The sequence below is a fragment of the Paralichthys olivaceus genome, chromosome 9 (assembly GCF_024713975.1).
Source record: "Paralichthys olivaceus isolate ysfri-2021 chromosome 9, ASM2471397v2, whole genome shotgun sequence".
Classification (NCBI taxonomy): Eukaryota; Metazoa; Chordata; class Actinopteri; order Pleuronectiformes; family Paralichthyidae; genus Paralichthys; species Paralichthys olivaceus.
The window spans coordinates 19599904-19623641 of NC_091101.1; the positions used below are offsets into that span (position 1 = coordinate 19599904).

Sequence of the window (23738 nt, forward strand, 5' to 3'; positions counted from 1 at the left end):
TCCCATTATCCAAAGCTTGTCAGAGTGCAGATTCAAGGTGTGTTTGGAAATCTGGCCACCTGAGGTCCTATTAGAAATTTCAAAGAGAAAGTGTAGAGGCATTGGTCTTTTAATTTATCGGTTTAAAGTAAAATTCCCAAAGTGCTTTGACCACTGAAATCCTATCAATTAATCAGTGAGTCCAAGTGAACATGTGGGTCAAATTTGAAAGAATTCCCTCGAGATTAAATTATATTCACAAGGCTAAACATGTGTTTGAGAGGTCAGAGGTCAGTGACCTCATGTTCCTGTGAATGTCACTGCCCATAGGGAATTTCATCACAGCTGGCACAATGACCTTGACCTTTGACTTTAAGGCACCAAAAATGTATCAGGTCATCCTTGAGTCCAAGTGACTGATTGTGCCACATGATATTCCCTTTGAACATTTCTGGTCAATGGCCCTGACCTTTTGACCACCACAATGTAATTAGTTCATCTTTCAGTCAAAGTGTTTGTAGAAAACTTGAATAAATTCCCTTAAACTGGCCTTGAGATACTGACATAATTTACACTTTTCTTCTGAGTATATTCAAATGAAAATAAAACTCAATATCACTGTAATAATAATTATTATCAGTATTAATATTTGTATTATTGTTGCATCTGTGCAATATGAAATCATATAAAATCAAAAAGATGGATGGTCTTTTCTTTGTTGTTGTTCATACAAACCTTATTGTTCATGAAAGCCTTCAAGCACTGGATAAGTTTATGCTGGTTCCTTTTATCAATACTCTCTTGTCTGAAAAACAAATTAAAGGACACACAGTAATTACATGAGCAGAACCTATTACTTTAACAATGGCAGAGAGATGGGATGTCAAAGGAGATCACTCACTGTTTCTTGTCCAGCAGCTTCTCCAAAGCATCCAGAAGAAGACCAAGACCCTCATGACCGAAGTTATTCACCCAGCTAGACACAAAAAGACAGACACATAAACACGAGTTACTAATATTCTGTCACAATTGTTATTGCCCTCCTGGTTTATTGTAAGCCATGTTGATTCACAGGAGAGAACAAACACAAGCAATATTGTATTATCCTCTGAGGAAATCAGTCATTCAGACTAATATGAAAGGTTTAACACTCACTGTGATAAAGTGATGGCTGTAGTGGTTTTTAATTCCTAACAGGGAGAGCTGCAAATCAAAATACACCCTTTCGAGGGGGAATACAGTCTCAATCACTTTGGATTTAAACTGTACTCATTTTCAAGGAAATGAACTCCCACCCATCTTAACTTAGTGTTCCAACCACTTTGTATACAGCCCCCCCTGTGCGCTGCTGTATTCCTGAGCCAAAAGATTAAGCAATACAAGAAAGATAACACTGTAATCAATAATAGATTGCAGGAGATAATTGGCTATAAGCCACAGCGTATCAGAAGACAGCAAATGATCCAGTGCAGATGAGCCCATTTGTCTAAGCAAGGCGAGAGGAGGGTGGAAGGCCTAGTGTGGTCACAACCAGATTATGTCATTAGCATCACTTGTTTTCAGGCCCCTAACTGTCAATAACACAAAATGCATGGTGCAATTTTATGACATTTACAGGGCACAAGTCAATGATATATCTTGCCTTTTTGACAATGATTTGAAATAATAATGGTTTGAGTATTAAAGTAATTTGTATTGACTCAGTGAGTCGGAAAAAAACCTCAATTAGGGGAAAGATACAATAGCCTGAGGCAAATGGTGAAGTTGAGGTATTTCTTTGATCTGTGACTAAATTAGCACACGCTACAACCCACTGCTACTCGAATTTCATCAGAGGATGAGCAAAACCAATTAATAACTTATTAAAATTTACTGTGGTGCATCATGATGATCTGTTTTCTTAATAAAAACAAAACACCACAAAGTAATGAATGTATAAATGTCTGTTTACATAAAGTCTTCTAGTCTGATGTTTGGTTTATTTGGTTTGAATGTTTCCCTCCTTCCAAATAGGAACAAACAAACCATCTCAGTTTTCTGCAAAATAATAATGCAGAGAAATATATTTGTGTTGCAGAGGTGGCAGGGGTAAATGAGCGACTAGGACAACAAAGAGAGAAGGGAGGTGACACGGCTGAGGGAGCACAATCCAGTGAATCCGCAGTCTTTGTTTACGCTCCTTAGTAATGATGGTAATGTCAGTCTTCAGAGGGCAGGGAACGGAACCAATATTTGTAAAGAGAAATCCTGTTTATCACACAGCGCAGCAGTAATATGGGATTGTATGAACGCTGTACAACCTGAACGTGTGTGAGGAGGGCACTGATGATGTTAAACCCTATGCATTACTGTTTCATACATCACATAACATAACATACACTGCTTTGACAGTGCTCACCATTTAAAAAAGATATTTGTCCTTTCTTTCTAAAACAGAGATGTCAATGTCCTCATGATGAGTGCGACCCTGATCTCCAAACAGAGCAGAAGGGAGGCTTTGGAGGAAACAAGTGAAACTGGACATCTGGTATGTTTGGAAATGAGCTTCCATACATACAAACACAGATGCTGTCACACAATGACCAGTCGATGAACCCATCCTTTTTCTGACTGTGACCAAGAGAAAGAGCCAGAAAAGCCACTCCAGTGGTCAGTGTGAGCCATAATGTGCAGCTCCACTAAATGCTATACATTTGTTTGACACCAGTGCTCACAGTTTGAAAAGAAAGAAATACACTGTACACTTCCATTTTGATTTGGTGCTGGCATTTGATTTGGTTAATATCAATTTTTCCATGCATGCATTATAGACCCCTGATGTTTAGGACAAGAATAAAATGGCATAGAAAAGCTTTACTGACAATCATTACATGACCAGAGATAATAAAAAGTAAATGAAAAATAATCTAGTACAAACACACACAGTTTTGTAAAAGGGATTAAAAGAAAACCATCATAAGTACTGACTATTCACAAAACAAGCTAAAGAGCTTTGTAATAAATACTCTCAGAGAAGATGCATTCATTAAAACGGATTGTCAACAAAAACTGAACATAAATTAAAAACAGCAACAATGTTTGCTGACAATATGTTCAGTCTGCTCCATGTTTACATTCCCTCTAATGCTGGTGGAATGAAACAGAAAATGCAAAAAATAAAGGAGGGAATGGAATCGTGTGAGCAGAACATTTCTCATCAAAACTGTAGATCTTGCTGCAGGTTGCAACATAATGGAGGTTTTTAAGGCACTAAATGTTTTGACTCCTCCCTGCATCGCAGACTGTCGACCATTTTCTGTCCCCTCACGTACACCCTGCAGCTTGCCTTCTAAATGTCCCCAAAGTTACCACAAAGAAAATGAGAGATGGTACTTCTACAGTGTCCGTCCTGAGGCTGTGAAATAGCCCTATCTCTAGCAATCAGAAAGAAACACCTATGAGGAAAAAACACTATTACAGCTAACACAAATAAATTTACTAGCAACAATAGGTTGAGTGTGTACGTTATAGTACATTTCTACCTTTCCTTTATAAGAATGTGTTTTCTTTATTTTCAAGTGATTGTCAACAGTAACATTTACATCTTATAGTATTATCATAGTGAATTATAATCCTTTGTAGCTTGAGAAGAAGAGCAACAACACTTGGTGAAACATAACAAACTTGTTTCTCTCGGCCAATAAAATATCATTGTAGTGATTCAACATTGAAGGAACAAGAGATCGAATCCTTCCCTTATCAGACTTTCCGTCTAATGTGGGCACACATCCAAGGATTTCATTAACTTGGGGGGGAACTTGTTCATCTAATATTGATGGCTATAATCCTCTAGTTAAGTGCTACCAAATTGTGTTACTTTCTGCAATCATGTATATTCCGCAGGCAAAATGAAATATTAATGGTTGGTCTTTGGGAAGCAATTTCTTATTTCATGTTATTTCAACTGGCTTGATACAGTTGTATGGTATATAGAGTTTAATTATACGCCTCTGACGTGTATATACCGAAAACTTCCCAACAGGGGTCTGGAGCCTACATTACATGCATCATTGAATAAACCCTGGACAGATCACCAGTATATCAAAGAAGCAGAGAAACCCAGAACATTCAATCTCAAAAAAGAAAAACAGCCAGCAGATTAAAATCGAAAACCATCTTGCTTTGTGACAATGCTAAACACTGAGCCACCATGAGAAAATATGTGCATGTATATTGACATTACCATCTCCTCTGTTGAAATATGTACAGTATTTTCAAGCTAAACAGAAGTGAGCCTGCTTTAAAAACGGTGACATTCAGTCCATCGCCTCCTCACACTCCATCATTCAGGCCCTCTTGACACAGCTCACTCCAGACTGCACTTCAAGGTGCTTCACAGAAACTCTGAGAAAAGGCATCAACTAAAAGATCTGAAAAAGTACTTCAGTCATTTTACATATAATCCTGTTACAATAAACGGCTCTTTACACTTCCTATGCCGCACACATACAGCATGGACACATTTCATGACTGGTGGCTGTGATCAGTCTCATGCTCAAGGGAATACAACAGGTTACTGAGTATTTAGTTCAGTGAACTGTGAAAAATGGGAACATGTGTAGAGTTCTGGAAATAGTTGACAAGGGAAATGTTAAGGCACATTATGAAAAGTTTACTCCACATCACCAGTCCCTGCAAGTGACTCCACAGCAATAGAAATGGTGAGAGGGAGAAACTTCTGAGCCCATTCTGTTTGACTGATCACTGGTCTTGTGTTGGGATGGCTTGTACACACATTGATTTCAGTCTATAGACTACCTTTATTATTTTATCACGGTAGGTGGGGACCTTTGTTATCGAAAGCCTCTGAGCAAGTGCAATATATTTCATATTGTATTACAGGCAAAGGCATACAACAGTTCCTTTTGGGACCACTGACCTATTCAGTGCCACATTACTACAACTGAGGACCGGTGCTCTTTTCAACAAAGAGTTCTGAGCCTTATAGTTTGAAACCAAGCACCACCAGTGTCTGCTTAGTGACTTACTCAGGCAAATATGGAGCTTTATTATGCTCTAATCAATTTAATAGCCTGCTGAAATAACTGTAATGCTCAGGGCATATCAGATGACATACATTAGATACCCTGTATTAAATGTACCTCCCTGTTCTAATCCATTTCAAAACTATTATGAGCAACAGTTTAAAAACTGCTAACCACAAACAATTTCAGTATTTAAGGTTTCTATTTGTGTCATCATGCCCGTTTCACTGTTATCAGAGCAATAACTAATCCCCTATGAATGAAAACGAAGAGCTAATATTGCTCTTCTTCAATGATGGTCACAAGTGGCTCATTTTGTAGTGTTGTTATTTCTTAGGCTCAGTTGTTCTTGAGCCCTTATGCAACCGTTATCTGTTAACCTGTCATTCACGCTGTGCATGTCATTGAATATCTTACCAACATATCATTTAGACCATACAACAGTGTGTGAGATTTATTTGTCTGTCAAACATCTTACAATGACACCAAATGAATAAAATTCATGAGCAAACATGAAAGTATTTACACAAATTGCAAGTGTTGCTCCTACAGAGAAACACGATGTATCAGCACTGAGTTCCATGAATCAGTACTGTATTGGTTCAAATGTGAATGATACTACTCACCACTAAGTGAAGGTAGAGGAAAACTAGTCGTACACCTTGTGAAATGATTTATTAGACCTAATTAAACAACATAAATATGTACATGTTTTGCTGAATCAGACAAAGGTTCATCGTGCTTGATGTATCCACAGATTCCTCTGGCTTCTGCAGAGTTTAATCTCTAAAGGAGGAAAAGGAAAATATGGTGGCATGCACTGCTTTAAAAGACAGGATTCTTTTTTCTCCTATTTTCAAAGCTATAAAGTTGTCATTTTGTTTTGTTGCTGGCACCTTTTACAGTACATGTATAAAACCTTTTGCAACATGTCAGCGTTCACCTCACCAGAATGTGTGTGCATGTTTGTGAAATAATTTGATCCCTGCTGGGAACTACTAAAACATTAGGACAGCTCTGCAGCGCTCGTAAAAGCTGGAGAAGACAAGATGACTTCAGTGTGTTAGGAAAGTTGATAAATGATTTTGTTCCTGAGCATAACAGAAGACACAAATACACATCACTCTGAGAATGTGGACTAGATTGGACAGATTTCCTGCTCAGATGTTCATCTAAAAGGTGTCTTGGGATTCTGGGTTATTTCCCACCTACCAAAAACATTTATATATCTCTAGGATTTTGGGAATTGTTGGAACAGAAGGAAATCAATGATTTTGTCGAGCTGTGTCATTAAAAAAGACATAAAACATTGCAAAACATGATATAAATGATCAGATCTGAATGAATATTTTCTTCCAATAAGAGAATAAGTAATAAAAAGTGGACAATATCTGACAGAAATGACCATTATTTCCTAAACCTGTACAAGACAAGGTCCAAATGAATCAATGAGGAATTCAAATCAGATATTTGTTAATTATGTATGTATCACTTTGGGGCCATAACAGATATGACTATCTTGGAGGTTAACAGATGGTGTCATAAAATCAAATAGGCATCACTCTTAAAATATACCCAGACAGTCAGGACATTTATGTCTCCAAAATCATTTTCACTGCCTCAGAGGAAGAAGGGCAGACGTCATCTATGAAGTCAGCCACAAGGGTAAAAACTAGTTAACTTTTTCATTTCTTTCTGCTCGTGACATCCTTTGAGGAAAGGGTCATAAGATGTGTGTCAAACTTAACAGTCAAATAAAACTCTACAGTAAAATGAGACTGGTGGTACCAGCCGGAAAACTGAAGGACACAAATAAATCTGGATTCAGTGATGAGTCAAATGTTTCTGTAAACAATTGCATAATTGTTGTATCTGTACTGTCTCATTCTTGACAACTGACAAAGAAAACTTGTTTGAGGCCTTGAGGGTGGCTTGTTATGAAAGTGGGAGTCTAGTGAGTAGAGTCCCATAGTGCAAAAACAAATACCACACCAGAAGGCTTTATTCCCAACTTTACTTCTTTTGCGTCTACGTAGGTAGATTGTCTCTGTCCTTCGCCCTTTCTTATCGATATCTGGAGGATATTACATCTTGATCATCATGGTCTGAATCAAAGATGTCAAAGATATATTATATTTCCCATTATCCTACAAAGTGATGAGAAGGACAGGAATTTTGAATGTTTTGAGCCCGTAACCAAGTGTCCTCAGGTAGGATGTCTCCCTGAACTATACTTTAGATGTCAGGCCTTCTAAGAATATTATATTTCAAATGTTCACATTGAGAGAGAGTCTCAATTAGATTACAAAACCACAACCCACCATAAAAGTGAATACAGGGGATCAATTATTGATGAGTAACTCAGAAAGGGTTTTTCATTTCTGAATAATCTGTCAGACTGAACAGGCTCATTGATGTCTACTGTACCTAAAACCTCACACTACAATCACTAATCAGTGCTGTGTTAAGTCACTGCGGTTGCAGAGAGATTCACACTGGTGATGGAAAAGATTTCTGGCCTGAGCTGTCGAGGGGACATAAACCACCTGTGAGAAGATTAGATCCTTATATTTGTTCCGGTAGTCACAACGGCAGATGGACAGATGGACGTGTTCCTTTATGCTGGTGTTAATTGGCTGTTAGAGAGCAAGGGAGGATGAGTTGGAGATATAAGACTAAAAGTGTGATTAAAAAAAGAGAAACATCTGTGCCAAGGGAGAAGCTTTTTTGTCACCTTTTAATTATCTAGGTAGAGTATGAGAGTATGAACCAAACAAATAATATGTAGTGAGAATCAAGGTCACCAATATCTGTTCCCTGTCCAGTAGACATATATCCATTTAAATCAGACGGTATGTTAATGTGCGAGGGCTAGGCAATATAGCCGAAAATTATATAAAGTATTTCAAACTGTATTGATAGTGATCACAATAAAAGTCATATTATTATTCCCTATACATATATATATATATATATATATATATATATATATATATATATATATATATATATATATATATATATATGTACTATATAGAACCAAAAGCGGGAATAAGGGAATCTGACCTCTTTAAAGATCTTTGCTCAGTTATTACACAGGGAGCACTCCCGCTGTTCTTAGCAGAAAAGTCAGTGTTTCTCAGTCAGTGCTGGAGTATCACAATCATCAGACAGTAGGACGACGAGCTCTACGTTAACCAGCATAGTACCTCCAAAGCTCATAAAAAGCCCATGACTGATATCCAGAGAGACCTGGGTGCTCAGCCACGAGCATTTAACTGGGAAAAGCTGGTGAAACTCAGAGACACCCTGCGTGGCAGAGAAGCAAGATCATCCTAACAACCCACACCTCGAGTAACTAGACACAGGACAAACTCTGGTGTCAGCAAATGTCTCCCTCCTCCTCAGAAAGACCCCAGAAGAAAGAAGCCCCTGAGAAAATGTCTCGCTTGTGGCGTCAAGATTTCACATAGTTCGAAGTTTGGGGCCCAGTTTAATTTTGCTTGAATATGTCTCGAGGATCTGAGTGCTAGCAGATCTAATATGGAAGTCAATGCCAAGGAATAAACCTAGGGAACTCAGAAGGTTGGGTCCATGGATGTGTGCTCTGCTGCCCAAAACCACTAACACGCCTTCCTCTTTCATATTAGAAAGTCTATTGATGTAGCAGCAGTTGAGTTAAATCACAGAAAGTGAGCTTTAACCCTACTCCATTTGCAGCTGCTTCAGATTGAAATTACAAAATTTAGTGTATAAGTAGAGAAGGCTTTCTCATGTATGCATGCATGATAGAAAATAGATGAGGTTCTGCTTGAATGGAAAACAGTAAATTGAGATATGTTTTGCCTATTGACACATAAAACTCCTTGATATGTTTTATAGGGATCCGAAATCAGTTTTCACATGTGCAATAGAGAGAGCTGAGAAATGCACAGGAAAGTGAAAGCTAGACTAAAAACATCCAAGGATCGTCATCCTGAAACTTCTAAATAAAGAAGCGTGTTACAAAACGATACAAATTAAAAGGAAGAGGATAAGGTAGAGGATAAAAAAATGGTTTAGGAAATTTTGACGGAAAGGGAAGTGAAAAACATGGTTGATGAAGAGAAAAGAGTGGAAACAGAGTATGCAGCCGACGCTCCAGGCAATGCCATCTGTGGGCAGATCTGCAAAGGCTGCATGCCACACACCTGTGTGGGACTGCCTGGGAGATAAGGCCCTCAGCACAATGGCCCTGTGGCCACCTGTGCTGCCAAACAGGTGCACAGCGAAGCCAATTAAACTATTAGACAAACACAGGCTTCTGGGAGCAAATTAGCCGTCTGCCCAAACACCACAGGAAAACAAAAAGCAATGGTAAGCACTGTGAAGACCAACTACACTTTCATGGTAAGACTTTCATGTCAGTGTGCAGAGCTACATTAAATACCTATAGAAGCTGGTTTTAAATCAGGTCATCACATAAATGTCTACTTTGATAAAAGAATGATCATGATATTACTTTTATATAAATAATGTAAACTTTATAACAGTTAACCTTGTATGAGGGTCAGGGTTAAAATTTAAAATTGAATATCAAAAGGACATTGATGCTTTTTTTGAGTAATGAAACCAGATACATTTAATATTAAGGTAAATAGACAGAGGTTGCACTAGATGTGAGACGACAGACTCCAACTATTAGATAGCTCAAGGTTGCTAATAATGAAAGCTATGAATTTAGCATTAAAAGGCTCACTTGTTACAAAACAGTGCATCTAACTACCAGGCAGAACATTCTAATAATTATAATATAATATTTCTAATAAACTAATAAACAAGTGAATCTGTTCTTGATTACCAAAAAAATACAACATTTTATATTTCTGTAAAGGACTTTTTTTTTTTCAGCCCATTTGCATGGTGTCCCTCAGGTAAAATAAGTAGATTAAATAGTGTGATGAAATAATGTATGTCTCAGTTTTCTTCAATATAAACATTCAGAGGCAATTGATAGGCCTTAAAATAAACTAGACAAGTGTAAAGAGGAGCTCATGGAGTGGGCATTTATAAAAAAAAATACATTAAGCCTCCCACAGAGACAGGATTCAAAGATACTGATAAAATTCATAACATCAAGCTATTTTAATCCTAAACCAAATGGAGCTTCGAGGCAGAAGTGAATTAACAGATATTTTATGCAATTTAGGACGGATTCTACCGACACTAAAATGGTTGATAAAGACATACCCCAATATTAAAAGTCTAATGTTGCTTTATCCAGAATATTTGAAAACAGGTTAGACAATGTTTTTGACAATAATTGCTGGCCTTGAGCTCTTGGCTAGACCCTGGCATTTCCTGCCAGAATGGGAGGTTGCATCTGCAGTTAAAAGTATGTGATGCGACTTTAACTGTGAGGTAACATCATGAAATAAATGGTAGAATATTACCCAGAAATTAGTAGACGTAACATGTATACAGGCTTTACTAAAATTTGCTCATATTATGTGGTAAAATGTATAGTCAATTTCTCCAAATATCAATATTTAAAGACAAGCCAGCTAATCCTTATCCAAAGGTGTGAACTAAAACAAGCATGAATGGGCTGCTCTGCCTTCTACTCCGTGGTTATTTTCAGTATAAGATAACGTACCATACAAAGGTTACATTTACATAGTAGAGTCAGAAGTGTAGCAAACCAAATGTGGATTTCCTGTGTTGTGATCCATGATAATTAAGTGCATTCATATTAATTAGGAGTAACCTTATCCTTGCTTCGAGAAAATAGCCAGTGCCTTTCCCCAGGAGAGGTATAATGAGGGGTGTAAGGACGAGCAAGGGATGGATGGTAGTCAACAGTTCCCAGAGTCACACGCACCCGAAAGCGACTTTCTCCCTGGATGGACCTGGCAAACTGTGAGAGGTGACTCCTCCATAAAGCAGCAGTCCCTTACATGCTGGTCAAAGGTTCAGCCATTTGAAAATACCCACAGGGCAAGCCTGGCCTGGCCTTAAATCCCCTTGGCACCAGTTGGCCTTTCCGAGTGAAAAAGCTGACTTGACTCCTCACAGCTTGCTGGAGACTGGAGAGACCGACTTCACAGCTCTACAATCACTCGAGGGAGAATTACTTAGCCACTCAGATATTAATTTTATTATATAGCATACAACATGTAAAATGTGGATTTGTGTTAAGCTTAGTGCATTATAAATCTATGAATGGTTCCTTCATGTGTATATAACTTCCTCTTATTCCCTTGTTAGCCAACTAAATATCTTTGTCTATTTCAAACCAGCATGTCATTTGAATCTTGATGGTTCCATAACCACTGCTTATATCCATTACTTTATAAACTCACTGAGCAATTTATTAGAAACCACAAAATGCAGCCTTGATTATTTTATTTGTGGACATATCTTTAACTTCCATGTTGACATGACTGTATCACATAATGTCTGCCTATCTGCTGCTCCTCTTCTATCACATAAAGAGAAGTTGTTTTGTTGATTTCTGTTATCAGGTACAGCTCAATGACTGTAAGAAAACAGCAGAGGCTGCACAGACAATGTACTAACACATACAAATAAACACAAAGATCTATATACTTGAGACATCCCTTCTCCTAAGCGGCTTCTGCATGGTTTTGTTATTCTGATGTCTGATTGCATAATTTGTTGTCAAAGCAGATGTACAGGTGTTCCTAATAAAATGCTGGCTGGATGTACGTATGGATGTTTGAGTAGTTGTCATTGTAGTGACTCTAACAACACAAAACAATTATTTCCTCTTTTTTCCCTCTTTTCTTACTAATTGCTTTACAGAGATGCTGTGATAATGCTGGTAGTACCACACAGATTACATAAAAGCTCCTCTGGGGCAGTGCTGGCAGGTCATTTCTCTGTACCCGGGTCAACATAAAAACTATTCCACTTATCCAATGACCATTTAATATGCACCATTCATTGACTCACATTAAGAAACATCTCCTCCAAAGAGAGCCGGTAAATAATTTAGAGGATATGCTGTCACTGAGGGTTCTGTTGCACCCGTGGGACCAAATTAAAATTGAAGATCTCATGGACGGGAGAGAGTGAGGCCTGGCCTTGTAATGAAAGGCCTGAGTGCCAATCAAAGCTCAGCAGGACAGAGCTATGTTTTCACAAAGGTTCATGGCAGATCTAAGAGAAGCAGGTAGGTGCACATTTTTCATGACATATCATGACACTTCATACGTTCATATCATACCTGTGGTGTTTGCATTTAATCAAAAAATTTGAGTTACCTGACAGGGTTACTCGTGAGAGACACTCTGAGGGACTCCAGGCAATTGAGCAGCTTTTCTTCTGTGATGCCAGAACGCAGCTCATGGACATATTCTTGCGATGAAAGTGTACACTCATGCTTACTGTTCCTTAGTCCACCCTGAAAATAGGAATCAACAGGACAGTTGTTAGATAAATATCTGATAATATATCTGATAATATCACTGCGACCTCGACATCTGTGTTAATTTGTGGAAAGAATAATCACTTCATTCAATCAAATCCATTCATTTAATTGTTTTGGTTATTTGGTTGTTTCATTGTTTTTATCCTCTTGCAAAGCAACTTGAGTTTTTATTACTATCATGTAAAAATTGTAATAACAGAATGTTGTAAACAATGATGAAACTTTAATTTTACATCGATATGATTCAAAAAAGACTTGTTCCACTGAAATGAGAAAACAAACATTACACAGGAAGAGGATTATGCATTGCTTAGTCACTATCTCTTTTCAGTACAGTTGTTTGATCAATAACAAGCAGTGTGTGTATTTGGATTCACACAAAAGGTGCCAGTGATACAAGCTGCCAAAACTTCTCTTTTTCTCAATCAGCCAAGACAGTAATGATGGACTACTCGCTGAAAAGCCAAAGACTAAGCTCCTCAAGGTATCTACAGCATATCCTGCTTGAGGGAAATTGATTCTTGTGTATAATCTCCACAGAGGGCGCTAGGGACATGTCGCTACACTGACATTTAAACAATGACACTATTCATTGGCAGCAGGGAAACACGACTACACACACATGTTCCAAGATCACATTGACATCAACATTGGATACAACATAGAGATTTGGATATTTGAATCTGTCCAAGCAAGACCCAACATAATTACCAATGAAAGAGATTTTAATATAAGTTGATGAACATTGTCTGTACTCCCAATGAACCTGTGTAGAAATATTAAGGTTCTGTTATAAAAATGAGCTTAATTTCAGGTCGGGGTTGTGATACCACACAAAGGAAAATAAGAAAACATGCTGCAGAAACAGCAAAACATCCGCCTGAGAGTTGGGCAGAATCATCCTCAGTGTGTTCATCCCTGGACTGCTGGATTCCCATAAAGTGAGCCGTGCTAATGGGCAGTTTGGGAAGTAATAAGCTAACTCATTTATCTGGTTAATAGAAGCCTGCTGCTCGCATGCAATGCACAGTCTTTTTTTTATGAGTGGAACATTTTGTAAGCTACACCAAAAAATTGTAAACAATGCTCCACTAATGTCATTCCACAAGTACGATTTTTTATTTTCCCCGGAAAGGGCAAATATAAAGGAACCATATTTGCTGTCATGTTTCATCTGTATTCTTCCAGCACTAGAGTAAAATCTCAACAAAGTGAGTTGCACATAATTGTCTAGTTTTCCAGACCATAGATTGATTTTGTAGAAAATCAATTTTCTTTGCTTATGTCTATTCTGTCTTTCTCCACAGGATCTATACAAACACTTGTGCTATTCATCTTGTTTCTCAAGCAGCACTGGGTGAATGTGGGAGAGTGACTGTCTTCCCTTTTATCTTACTGAGCCTTCTTATTAGACAATAGGGAGAGGTGAGAAGCCTCATTATCATCTAGACTTTCAAGACACTTTGTTGCACATTTCTGCTATAATACATGCTTCTTTGGTATAGGCTATGAATGGCTAGACACAAAAATAATGAATGATATTGGTAGAATAAGATATGTGGTATGAGCCACAGAAAAAAAGAAGGATCCCAAATGGATAACAAAACCAAAAGAACAAATGTGGGGGCTTAGACTTCATAAAAGCTTTACTGCAAGATTAACCTCAGACAGTGATATAAAACTGGTATAACAATGACAATTACATTCTTCTAAATCCTTAAAAATCAATGTGCTTTTAATCCCTGGGTGGCAATGCTTGCTGTTTTTAAAAAGACTCTTGAAATCAAAAAAGAAAAGTTTGTGTCATTTTTGTTTGACTCTTTTTGAAAAACATGTTTAGGATGTTATATCTAAAATAGTTGATGAACTGTGACTGTATTTTTGTGCCTGTTTCCCTGAATAGAAAAATCATAAAGCACATTTTATTTCTTTTGACTATGATATGTGAGGCCACTTTATTTCTCCTTTATTAACTTTGATATTTACGTGCAATTGTTACACTGGAAAAATACAAAAAAGAAAAAAAAATCTTTATTAATGTCATGATCAACATAAAGATTATTTACCTCACCAGTTGGCCGGGTCACTTTTTTGCCAAGGAAAATTTATGGTAACCAATTAAGTATATGGTGCAGACTTGCCAATATCATTCAGCTTGAAGCTGAACCTGCAAGGCTGAAACTGTAAAAATCTTATTCGACAATCACTCTATTCTCACAAGCAGGAACAAATATAAAGATGCTATGGTCAACAACTAAACAAGATTTATCCTGTAAGATAAACAACAATATGACATGCAGTAAACACACGTGACACACTGTATCTAGAAAAGTGTTCCCCAACAACCAGACCGGTATCAGGATGAAGAAATATTTGTTACCAGGCTAATGATTTCAAACTACATGAAAATCGGTAGACAACATAATTTCTACTTAGCCACTTAATCTGAATATTTTATATTCCTCTGTAACAATATAAAAAAAGGTCTTGCACGGATCACAATGTTTTGCTGTGATACTAATTGTCAATATAAAAACAGTATGAGGTGCAAGCACAAGATGTTGAGGATCCCAAGTCCAGACTCTACCTGAATGGTGTTTGGACTATTAGGCAGCTACACAGATGTCCTCCTCTGGCACACTGCATAAAAGTGCTCATTAATTTATAACAATTTTAGTAGAATGGGCCTGTAGATCCTCCAGGGGGATCCTTCCCTGTTGAGAAGTAGGCAGAAACTACAGTTTTCATTATCCAATAGGGCTGCTACTCCCTGGACAGGGACCAACCGAAAGGCCTGGGACCAGAACCATTTAAACAGCTAATTGGAACAGTGCATCACACATGTCTGATCCAATCATTCAAGGAAATGCAGGAGGAACATTAAGTCCATGTCCTCCAAAAGGTGAGAGGAAAAAGATTAACAACGAGTGGCATTTGTATTCTCAGGTCGACCATTGTTGAGGCAGCAGTGTAATATACTGTTGGTCTGCTGAAAATATGTGTGATTGTTCCACCATCACAGCAGTCAAATCACCAACTCTTCAACAAAGTTTTCTCTGAAGAGAAGGCTAAGGTTTTCAAAACACAATGCTTTCGACAGATCGGTTTTGATGAAAAACAAAAGCTAAAGCAGGCAGTCACCTAAAAGAGGTAATATGCAAGCAATCTGCTAAGTAAAGCTTAAAAGATAATGACAGGTGAAACGTATAAAATCCCCAGTGGTGGGTTTCGTGCAAGTCTGAAGATCAATCACCTGGCATTTGGCCGAAGCTTGAGTTTGGAGGAGTTAGAGCTTAATGAATAGAACTGGTTTGACACAGCAGATCAAAATATACTAAAGCTGATAAAACTTGAGCACTCGATGGTAAAAAATATGCACTGCATAATCAAGAATTGAATGGCATAACTGTTGACCCGAACATTGCAAGAGAACACTGCATAGTATCTGACAAAAGGCACTTTGGATATGGCTGATCAGGCAACTACGTTTTCAGAACATTAATTCCTCAGTAATACATAGGCCAGTGAGAGGAAAAACACATCACCCACTTTTTATTTATCTCCCTACCTCTCAGCAGTTCCCAGCAGGCGAACCACTATGTCCAGAAAAGCTAGAGCTCTGGTTTCACAGCATGTACTGACCTCTGGAAACCAAAGACACTGACCATAAACTGCTTTTTCATGACCCTAGCCCAAATCAATGGAATCCTTTGGGATAATATCAACATTACACCACCACACTGGCAGCAGAGAAACAATCTGAGGAGAGGGAGGGGGCATTACCTGCTGCCTATGGGTAATAGAGATTTCCTCACTGGACTCACCAAAATGGTCAACAGACAAAAGTGGGCAAAAAGAGACCATGGAGGAAGGGGGCAGGGGAAGATAGAGGGATGGGGGAGAGGTGTTGTGTGGGTCGTACGTGAGGAAGTAGCAACATATAAATTAAAAGAGATAGAGGGAATGGGAGGGATTTAAAAAGTAAAGGGTAGATACAAAGAGAAGGAAAAGGAGCAAGGGAGAAAAGGCAGGGGAGAGAGATGGAGCATCATGTGAAACTGCAACCTCAACAGTAGAGGACGGGCACAGCCTTTTGACCACAGCCTAGAGCCTCATCTCCTGCCGCTTATTGAATCCCCTATTTGTCGATAACAGTATTTCCTGCCAAAGAAAATAGTGCTGGGAGCAATTACTTCAGCAAGCCTGTCAATTTCATTTTGGGGGGTTAGGGTAGCATTGAGGCTCATTCCCTTCTCTTCCATCACCTCTGCCTCCCTTTCTCTATCCCATGGGGAGTGACAGAGTGTTGTGCCTTCTATCGAGGGCAGGGCAGAAAGACAATGCCAAGGCGGCTGCACTGCCACATGTCATCTTCACCTGTAATGAGCCCATAACAAGCTGGCAGCTTGCTCAGTGCCCAATGCTCGGCACACTGACTGATAGATACATTATTCAGCTTCATTGTCAGCTTACTGGAAAAACCACATGGCGACAGCGTGTCTGGCCTGAAAGCTATCTGGGAGAGAGCTGACTGCATTCAGCCTTGCTACCTCACTCACTCAGAGACACATTCACAAATATACAACCCTCTAAATGTTTTCCTGACTCTTATCCGTTGCAGCGTGACGATGAGTTACCATTAGCAAATGATGCAAGAACAGAAGTAGAAAAGGTCTGTACTCAAGTCTTTGTAATTCATCACAGCCTGCTTCAACGATTTCCTTAGATGGTGAGCATGAAAGTCAACCAAAGCTTTGTGTCTGACTGTGACATGACTCACTGCAGCACTTCATGGCCCATAATGAATAATTAAATAAGGGCACTGTTGATTCTTGAACCTAATTTATAGAAGAAGCAAGAAGGTAACAACCAAACTAGTCTTTCAAGCTTTCACACCTGAATGTCCTGACTATGGTCTTTGTTAAATTGTTCACATTTGATCTCGTTAGTTTTGGTTTCATGTAGCAATTTAAGAAGGGCACTTAAGAATTTCTATGACATTTGTACGACCTGTCGTCTACCTATACTTGACATTCATTGGTTTGTAGATGGGCATGAGTCTGATGTTGGAGTGTTGTCTATAGGTGGGGGGTTGTTTCCATTTGAATGAAGAAGCAGAATAAACCGGTCGTTAATGTTTTTGTGACTGAAATATCATTAAGATATTCAGTGTTTCCCCTACATGCATTTAGCAGCAGCGGTGCAGCAGCGGTGCACCAGCGACAATTAATTATTATCGCCGCTGCTGAGCTGACTTTCCATAACAGAGAAGGCCTGTCGCTAAGATTTCTATATCGACTTATCATACGATATATAAGCATGAACTCATTTCGCTGACTGCAAATAGAAAAAAAAGGAGCATTAACATTTGCGCAATCCGTTTTTTTTATCGCTCATTTGCACGTCACATCACTGACATCATGTCACCACTTGTGTCAGTTAACCTTGTCAGAGGGGACATCTTGTTTCCAGTTTTTGAGCAGTGATCAGAGAAGCTGAGGTTTCACACACTCAGAGAGAGGGGGGCTGAGAAAGGGCATAATTTGTCAAATCAGTCACTTGCCAAATACTAACAAACTATAATTAATTAACAATACGATGAATGTATAGGTTATCAGACATATTTTATTCGTGAAATCATTAACAATAATATAAAAACTAGGCCATAGCTTTTTTCCACCTGCTCATCCTGTGATAGCGTCAACAACAATGTTCTTGAGAGGTACTGAGTAAAAACAAATTCTCACCTAAAACAACCACACATCCCGAAAAAAGTAATGGAGAAGAAGTTATGGAATAATAAGAAATTTAATTAGTTCTTTGTGTGTAATTAATGAAAATTACTAGAGCACCCTGCTCTTTTGTAAGAAAATAATACAGATACAATCTTAGCAATTAGTGCATATCATGCAGCAAGATAGCCACATTATAACTTAATTTCCTGCTCATTAGGGGTTGGTAGATTAGTTGAGAGCAAAGATATCACACAAATGGGTAAAAGACAGTCTGAAGACATGCAGGGCCAAACACCAAGTCTCACTCTAATTCTTACATCACAAATATGACCTAAAAACAAGCGTCAATGCAACTTCACAAGAAAACAATGATTGTACACAAAAAATACGAGAGATGCTATAAAAATGAGCAATCTTACATTTACCACAATCTTAGGTTTGGCATGAATCTGTGGCAGCTGTGGTAAAGGTCAACTGCAACACGGATCAGTTGAGATGCTGGTTGGCTGGACAATGAGTTTTCCCTAGCCCTACTTAAAGGACAGAGTCCTGCTGCTGGCAGATAAGACATTTCATCCAGCCACCAGGGCACAGGGCTCCCAGCTCGGTGGGGGATTTCCCACAAGACCATGTGGCCAAGCATTTCATCCCTTTCTCTCCTCCATCTCCAATTCATCGTCTTCACTTCCTTCTTTTTTTCCCATCTGTCTGTCTCTGTCGTTCACTCACTCCACAGTGAAGTGTTTTTCAACCCTGGATGACAGCCACCAAGAAATATGTGAGCATCTCTGTATGCACTGGGGGCTTTTTCTTCTACTTCTATTTATTGTCTTCCTCTATCCTCTATGGTCATGGTCACGAAACAATCGATAGACAGTTTCATCACATCTCAGCTACTATAAATTGCTGATGAAACAGACATATTAGGCCTGCTACATTTAATATGGCCTAGAACATTCTCTCAATAATTAGTCCAGTGGCATTACATGTAACCAGACAACACAAGGTTGCTGCAACAGAGCAGAAGACTGAGAACAATTAGGTATTTGGCTGGAAAAGCTTAAAAATAGCAATGAAGGTTTATTTTTATAAGAAACACTGGGAAGTGGACAAGGCATCATGTTGTATGTGTGTTTGTGTTGATCCCTAAAGTCTGGAGGAAGAGCACCCAGTGACAACTGAAATTGTAAGACCCGGATATTAAATGATTCGATTCCCCTTTTATTTCAACACAAAAATGCCCATGATCATTTTTAACAGTTATTAAATTACGAGCAGGGGTTTGCTGCTTCTAGATTTGTTTGTGCTGGGTGTGTGCGTATGCATAAATGCAATGAAAGGTCAGTTATAAAGAAATATGGGGCAGCTCAACCATGAGGATTGAATAGACATGAAATTTATTTATTCACAACTAGGATTTATACAGGAATATGTTTTTATTAAGGAAAGGCCATGTTCTTCTAAATGGATTTTAAACTTTCAAACAAAACAGAAAAAAGACAAGCCCTGCTTTTTTGTCTAGAATCTTCTTGTCAAGCAGTTATAAATAAAGCAGCTTCTGTGTTTGTCTTACATGACTTTAGAAATCAACTTTTTTAGAAATGTATCGAATTTTGATTAATATTAAGATTGTACAAGAAAGAAATGCCTGGGTATATTGTGTTATATGGCAAATGCTTGGCAAGTTTTGAGGTAACAATCATGATGAAAACTATTTCTCTTTATCCTGAAGCCATTATCTGCAAGCTTTCAGTCCAAAGTCAAAGTAGAAGTCAGTTCAAGGTTAACCTGTTTGTGATGTTTCCACCTTGAATTTTACCAGACTAACAACAAGGATGATTGTGTTTACCTCAAACCCTTTCCTTTCGCTTTCTCATGTTTAACTTTAGCCTGACCCATGCTAAATAGTTCAAGCTTCAGAAAATAAAACACCATGCACGTCCGTCCTCCTCTGCCTCAAATGTGGGCGATGGGACAGCAGACCAACCTGCAATGTCAGCAAACTCCCTTGGCTTTAATCCAACTGAATGATTGCCTGCATTATGGCATCATCAGTGTTTCAATGAGCAACTGAAAAATGCCAAGAAAATTCACTCAAGGAGATATGGATTCATTATCATCACATAAACTTTGGGGTAAAGGAGACAGTCAGTAAAGCAAGGTTGAATCAAAAACAAAGTGTATTTACTGTCTAAATGATGAACTGATGAAATTAACCCACTCACTAAAAGTCAACACAATGAACTATTGCAAAACTTTTAAAATTCTAAAAAATAAATGAAAATATAAAACTGAACCTGTTAACAAACAACTTCAGGCAGTTTACTGATAATTAAATACTTAAAACAGGGACAAAGATGGCAGTAACAACAGCAATTGAATATATGAATAAAATATGGTCATATCTATGAGCTACAATTAAATACATATGGTTGAGTAGAACAAACAAGACTTTTTGTTAAAGATTTGTTTAGGGCATGTCTTAAATGACAGCTGCAGTGGAGATAGACAGGGAAGAGAGAGGAGAACAAGCAGCAAAGGGTTCAGGCCGGATTCAAACCTGAGCCGCTGCAGCAAGGACAAGCCTTGATGTATGGTATTCACTTAACTAGGTGAGCCCAGTGCAGGACTTATCAACAGATATGAATCATTGCTGCATGTCACTCACATTTACTTTACTTATTCATGTACAATAATACAATACATTTCCTAACTTAATTTATTTTTTTGCATTCAGTTTCAGGTGTTATTTGCATACCTTTGCAGGCAAATATGTAGCTAGGTGTGTAGGATTGATCGATTAACATGATTTCAGAATTGAGGGAAAACACAATAACATAACTGCTTTATTGTCAGCAGTTATGCTATAGTTATGCTAGAGGAAGAGTCGGCAGCTGCTCACAACTACTGTGTGAAAGCCTAAGACAAACCTGCTGCTGGTTTGTAATGGTTGAGGTTTGGGAGCTCCAACATGAGCTGATGTTTAAGAAGTAAGGATTTAGACCTTGGAACACTAATGTCTGTAGCCACATGGGTAAGAACTTTAGCCTTGCCTCATCGATTCTCACGGAACTGTTGCAGCTTGAACAGAGCACAAAATATATTTTAACATCCCAGTGCATGAAACAACTGCACACATGCACAGCCTGAAGCTTGCACACAAAGCCACATGCTCTGTGAACGTCTCATAATTTTTAAAAATGCACCCACACTTACTAAATTAACTTCATTACTCTTTTTTCAAATACAGCGCTACATGATTGTGTGTATATCTTAAGAATGCCAGACAAGAAATTATGCTGTAAATCTCTAATGTTGTTTAGAAGTGTCTACTTGCACATATATTGATATGGTTTCACTCACATATTTCTATGTGCATAACTGCTATGTTCGAACATGTACAATTTCGGGGTTGTGTTTATGTGTGTGGTGCAGAATATTCTTCTAAGCAGCTCTCCCTGTGCTTTTCAGGACTCGTGTCTGCACTGAATTTCAATGACACCTCTATAAAGATAGGAGCAGATGTCAGCCAGCTTGCTGAAAGTCAGGTAGAAGAGAGTGAAAAAAGTAGAGTGAGTAAAATTGAGTGCACACTAGCTGCAGAGAGAAGTCTTAAGTTATGTGTCTATTTGCAGCAATGTAATACAAGAGATGAGAAGGATTTACTGTAAAGATATAAAATGAAAGAAAATATGTCTTTTAACATGAAAAACAAGCAAACTCTGCAGCAGACTGAAAAATGGCTGATGGACAGGTTTTTCCACAATGAGATCATTTCAGAGACTTATGGGCTAACCTAAAAATAAGCCCTTGCACTGACTCACCCATACTGCTTTCAAGATAATGCACTACACTCCGACCACTCACCAATCAATTCAAGGTCAAGGTGGCTCAATATTGTCCCACAAGTTCGCCAAATGAACAAAGATATTAGGTATTTTATATGTAGATGAAGTGAGAAAGTTGTCAAACTACCAGTGAATTTTCCAGTTTCTGAAAGTTAGAAACAGAGGTAAACTTGAAAGGCTTGTCGAGTCATGTTGCCTCTTTGTGTCTTCCCCCCATATACTCCCACTGTTGTGGTGGAGGGGGTTAAACAAGTAAGCTGTTATGCAGGTTAAGTCACACAGGATCTAATTTAACTTTTCTCTGTGGTCTCTGCTGCATTGATTGCAATGTGAAGGCCTAATAAACTCTGTGCTCTTGTTTCCTGCTCTGGGATCGTGGGTATGAAACCAGGAGCTGCAGTCACTGACTCAAAGGTAGGAGGTCTACAAAAAAGGGTTGAAGATGAGAAAACAACAAGGAAACAATGAATAAATGAGAAATAGTACCAATGCTGATTTCTAGTGGGTGTCCTGTTTTATGCACCCTTGACCTACTTTGCCAACCTTCTTCACAAGGCACTAACCTTGATCAATCATTGATAGAGAAAACCCACTACAGGGCCACAAGGTCAGATTTTCTTCTTTTCTGATTTGCTCTCCCCAATGATTCAGCCGAATAACAATCCTACAACGAACAACATATCAATTACCTTCTGTTAACATAAAAAGTTGCAAGAGGTTTTCTTTAAAACTTGTGGCAACAGATCCTGAGCAAGAAATCACAAATAATGAGAGAAGTGCTTTAAGTTTGTCTAGTCATTTTGAAGATGCACGACTAAGCCAGGGAACTAATCGTGTGCTATAAAGGGATTAAGTGCGATAAAAACAAGAAATATTACATTATTTAGATTTACTTAATCATTTATACACCTACAGCCAAAAATGAATCACCCATTACATTTAAATCTGGTCACTCTTTGGTCTACCTAACGGTTCTCTTACACACATTGGGTAGATTTTTAGGCATGTGTACTAATCTCTGTGGAAAAGCAAACCTTAAATTCCAATGTACTGGTTTGGCAAACGAGAACAGACTCAGCAAACCTTATACTGTAAACAGCTGCATTTAGCCATCAACTGAATAGGAACCATGCCTGGGTGGTGATATATTGACTTTATCTTCCATTCTTTGTTGCAATGCACACAGCTGTAATTAAGACATGCAACTCATGTGATTAGCTTAGGTGCATGCAAAACATTGATTGATTCAATCTTTGTTTTGCTAAGCTCCTATTACTGAAGGGTATTTAAGAGCTATCCCAAAACCTTGCATTACCAGTGGTCACATTTTTGTGATATTGCCATAGGAAGAATGTGTAGCCTAACTTTTAAAGCTGTGAAATATAAAAAAAAAGTTAAGAACTGAAAACCTAATTCTGTAAGTGTGAATAAAAATTAAATGACTTATTAATCTTGTAACAAGGAAAGGTTGTTAGGTCCACATAACACATGCATGCAAATTTCTATGCATTGCTCCACAGCTTGAGTAGACAAGACTCTGTTCCTGAAATTGTCTGCACTCTTATCAGTACAACACACAAAACCCACAACCCATCATTCCCTAGTCATCCTCTCTAACCTGGGAACAAACTGCCAAGAATGTGCAATAAATTACGAAAAAAGAGAAAAAAATTGAGGGCCGAGGACAAAAACTGGGCTCAGGTAAACATGATTTGGCAGT

General features: G+C 38.3%; 1 protein-coding gene across 13 annotated transcripts in view; it reads right to left on the reverse strand.

The window, feature by feature from the left end:
• Window positions 1–23738, reverse strand: part of diaph2 (diaphanous-related formin 2) — a 323897-nt gene that overhangs the window by 221904 nt on the left and 78255 nt on the right. For all 13 annotated transcript variants that reach the window (XM_069531062.1, XM_069531060.1, XM_069531059.1 and 10 more), the window contains 3 exons: window positions 12269–12408; window positions 881–955; window positions 715–784 (listed from right to left, as the gene is read on the reverse strand). In XM_069531062.1, coding sequence (XP_069387163.1) covers window positions 715–784; window positions 881–955; window positions 12269–12408 — 285 coding nt within the window. The remainder of the gene's footprint in view (window positions 1–714; window positions 785–880; window positions 956–12268; window positions 12409–23738) is intronic.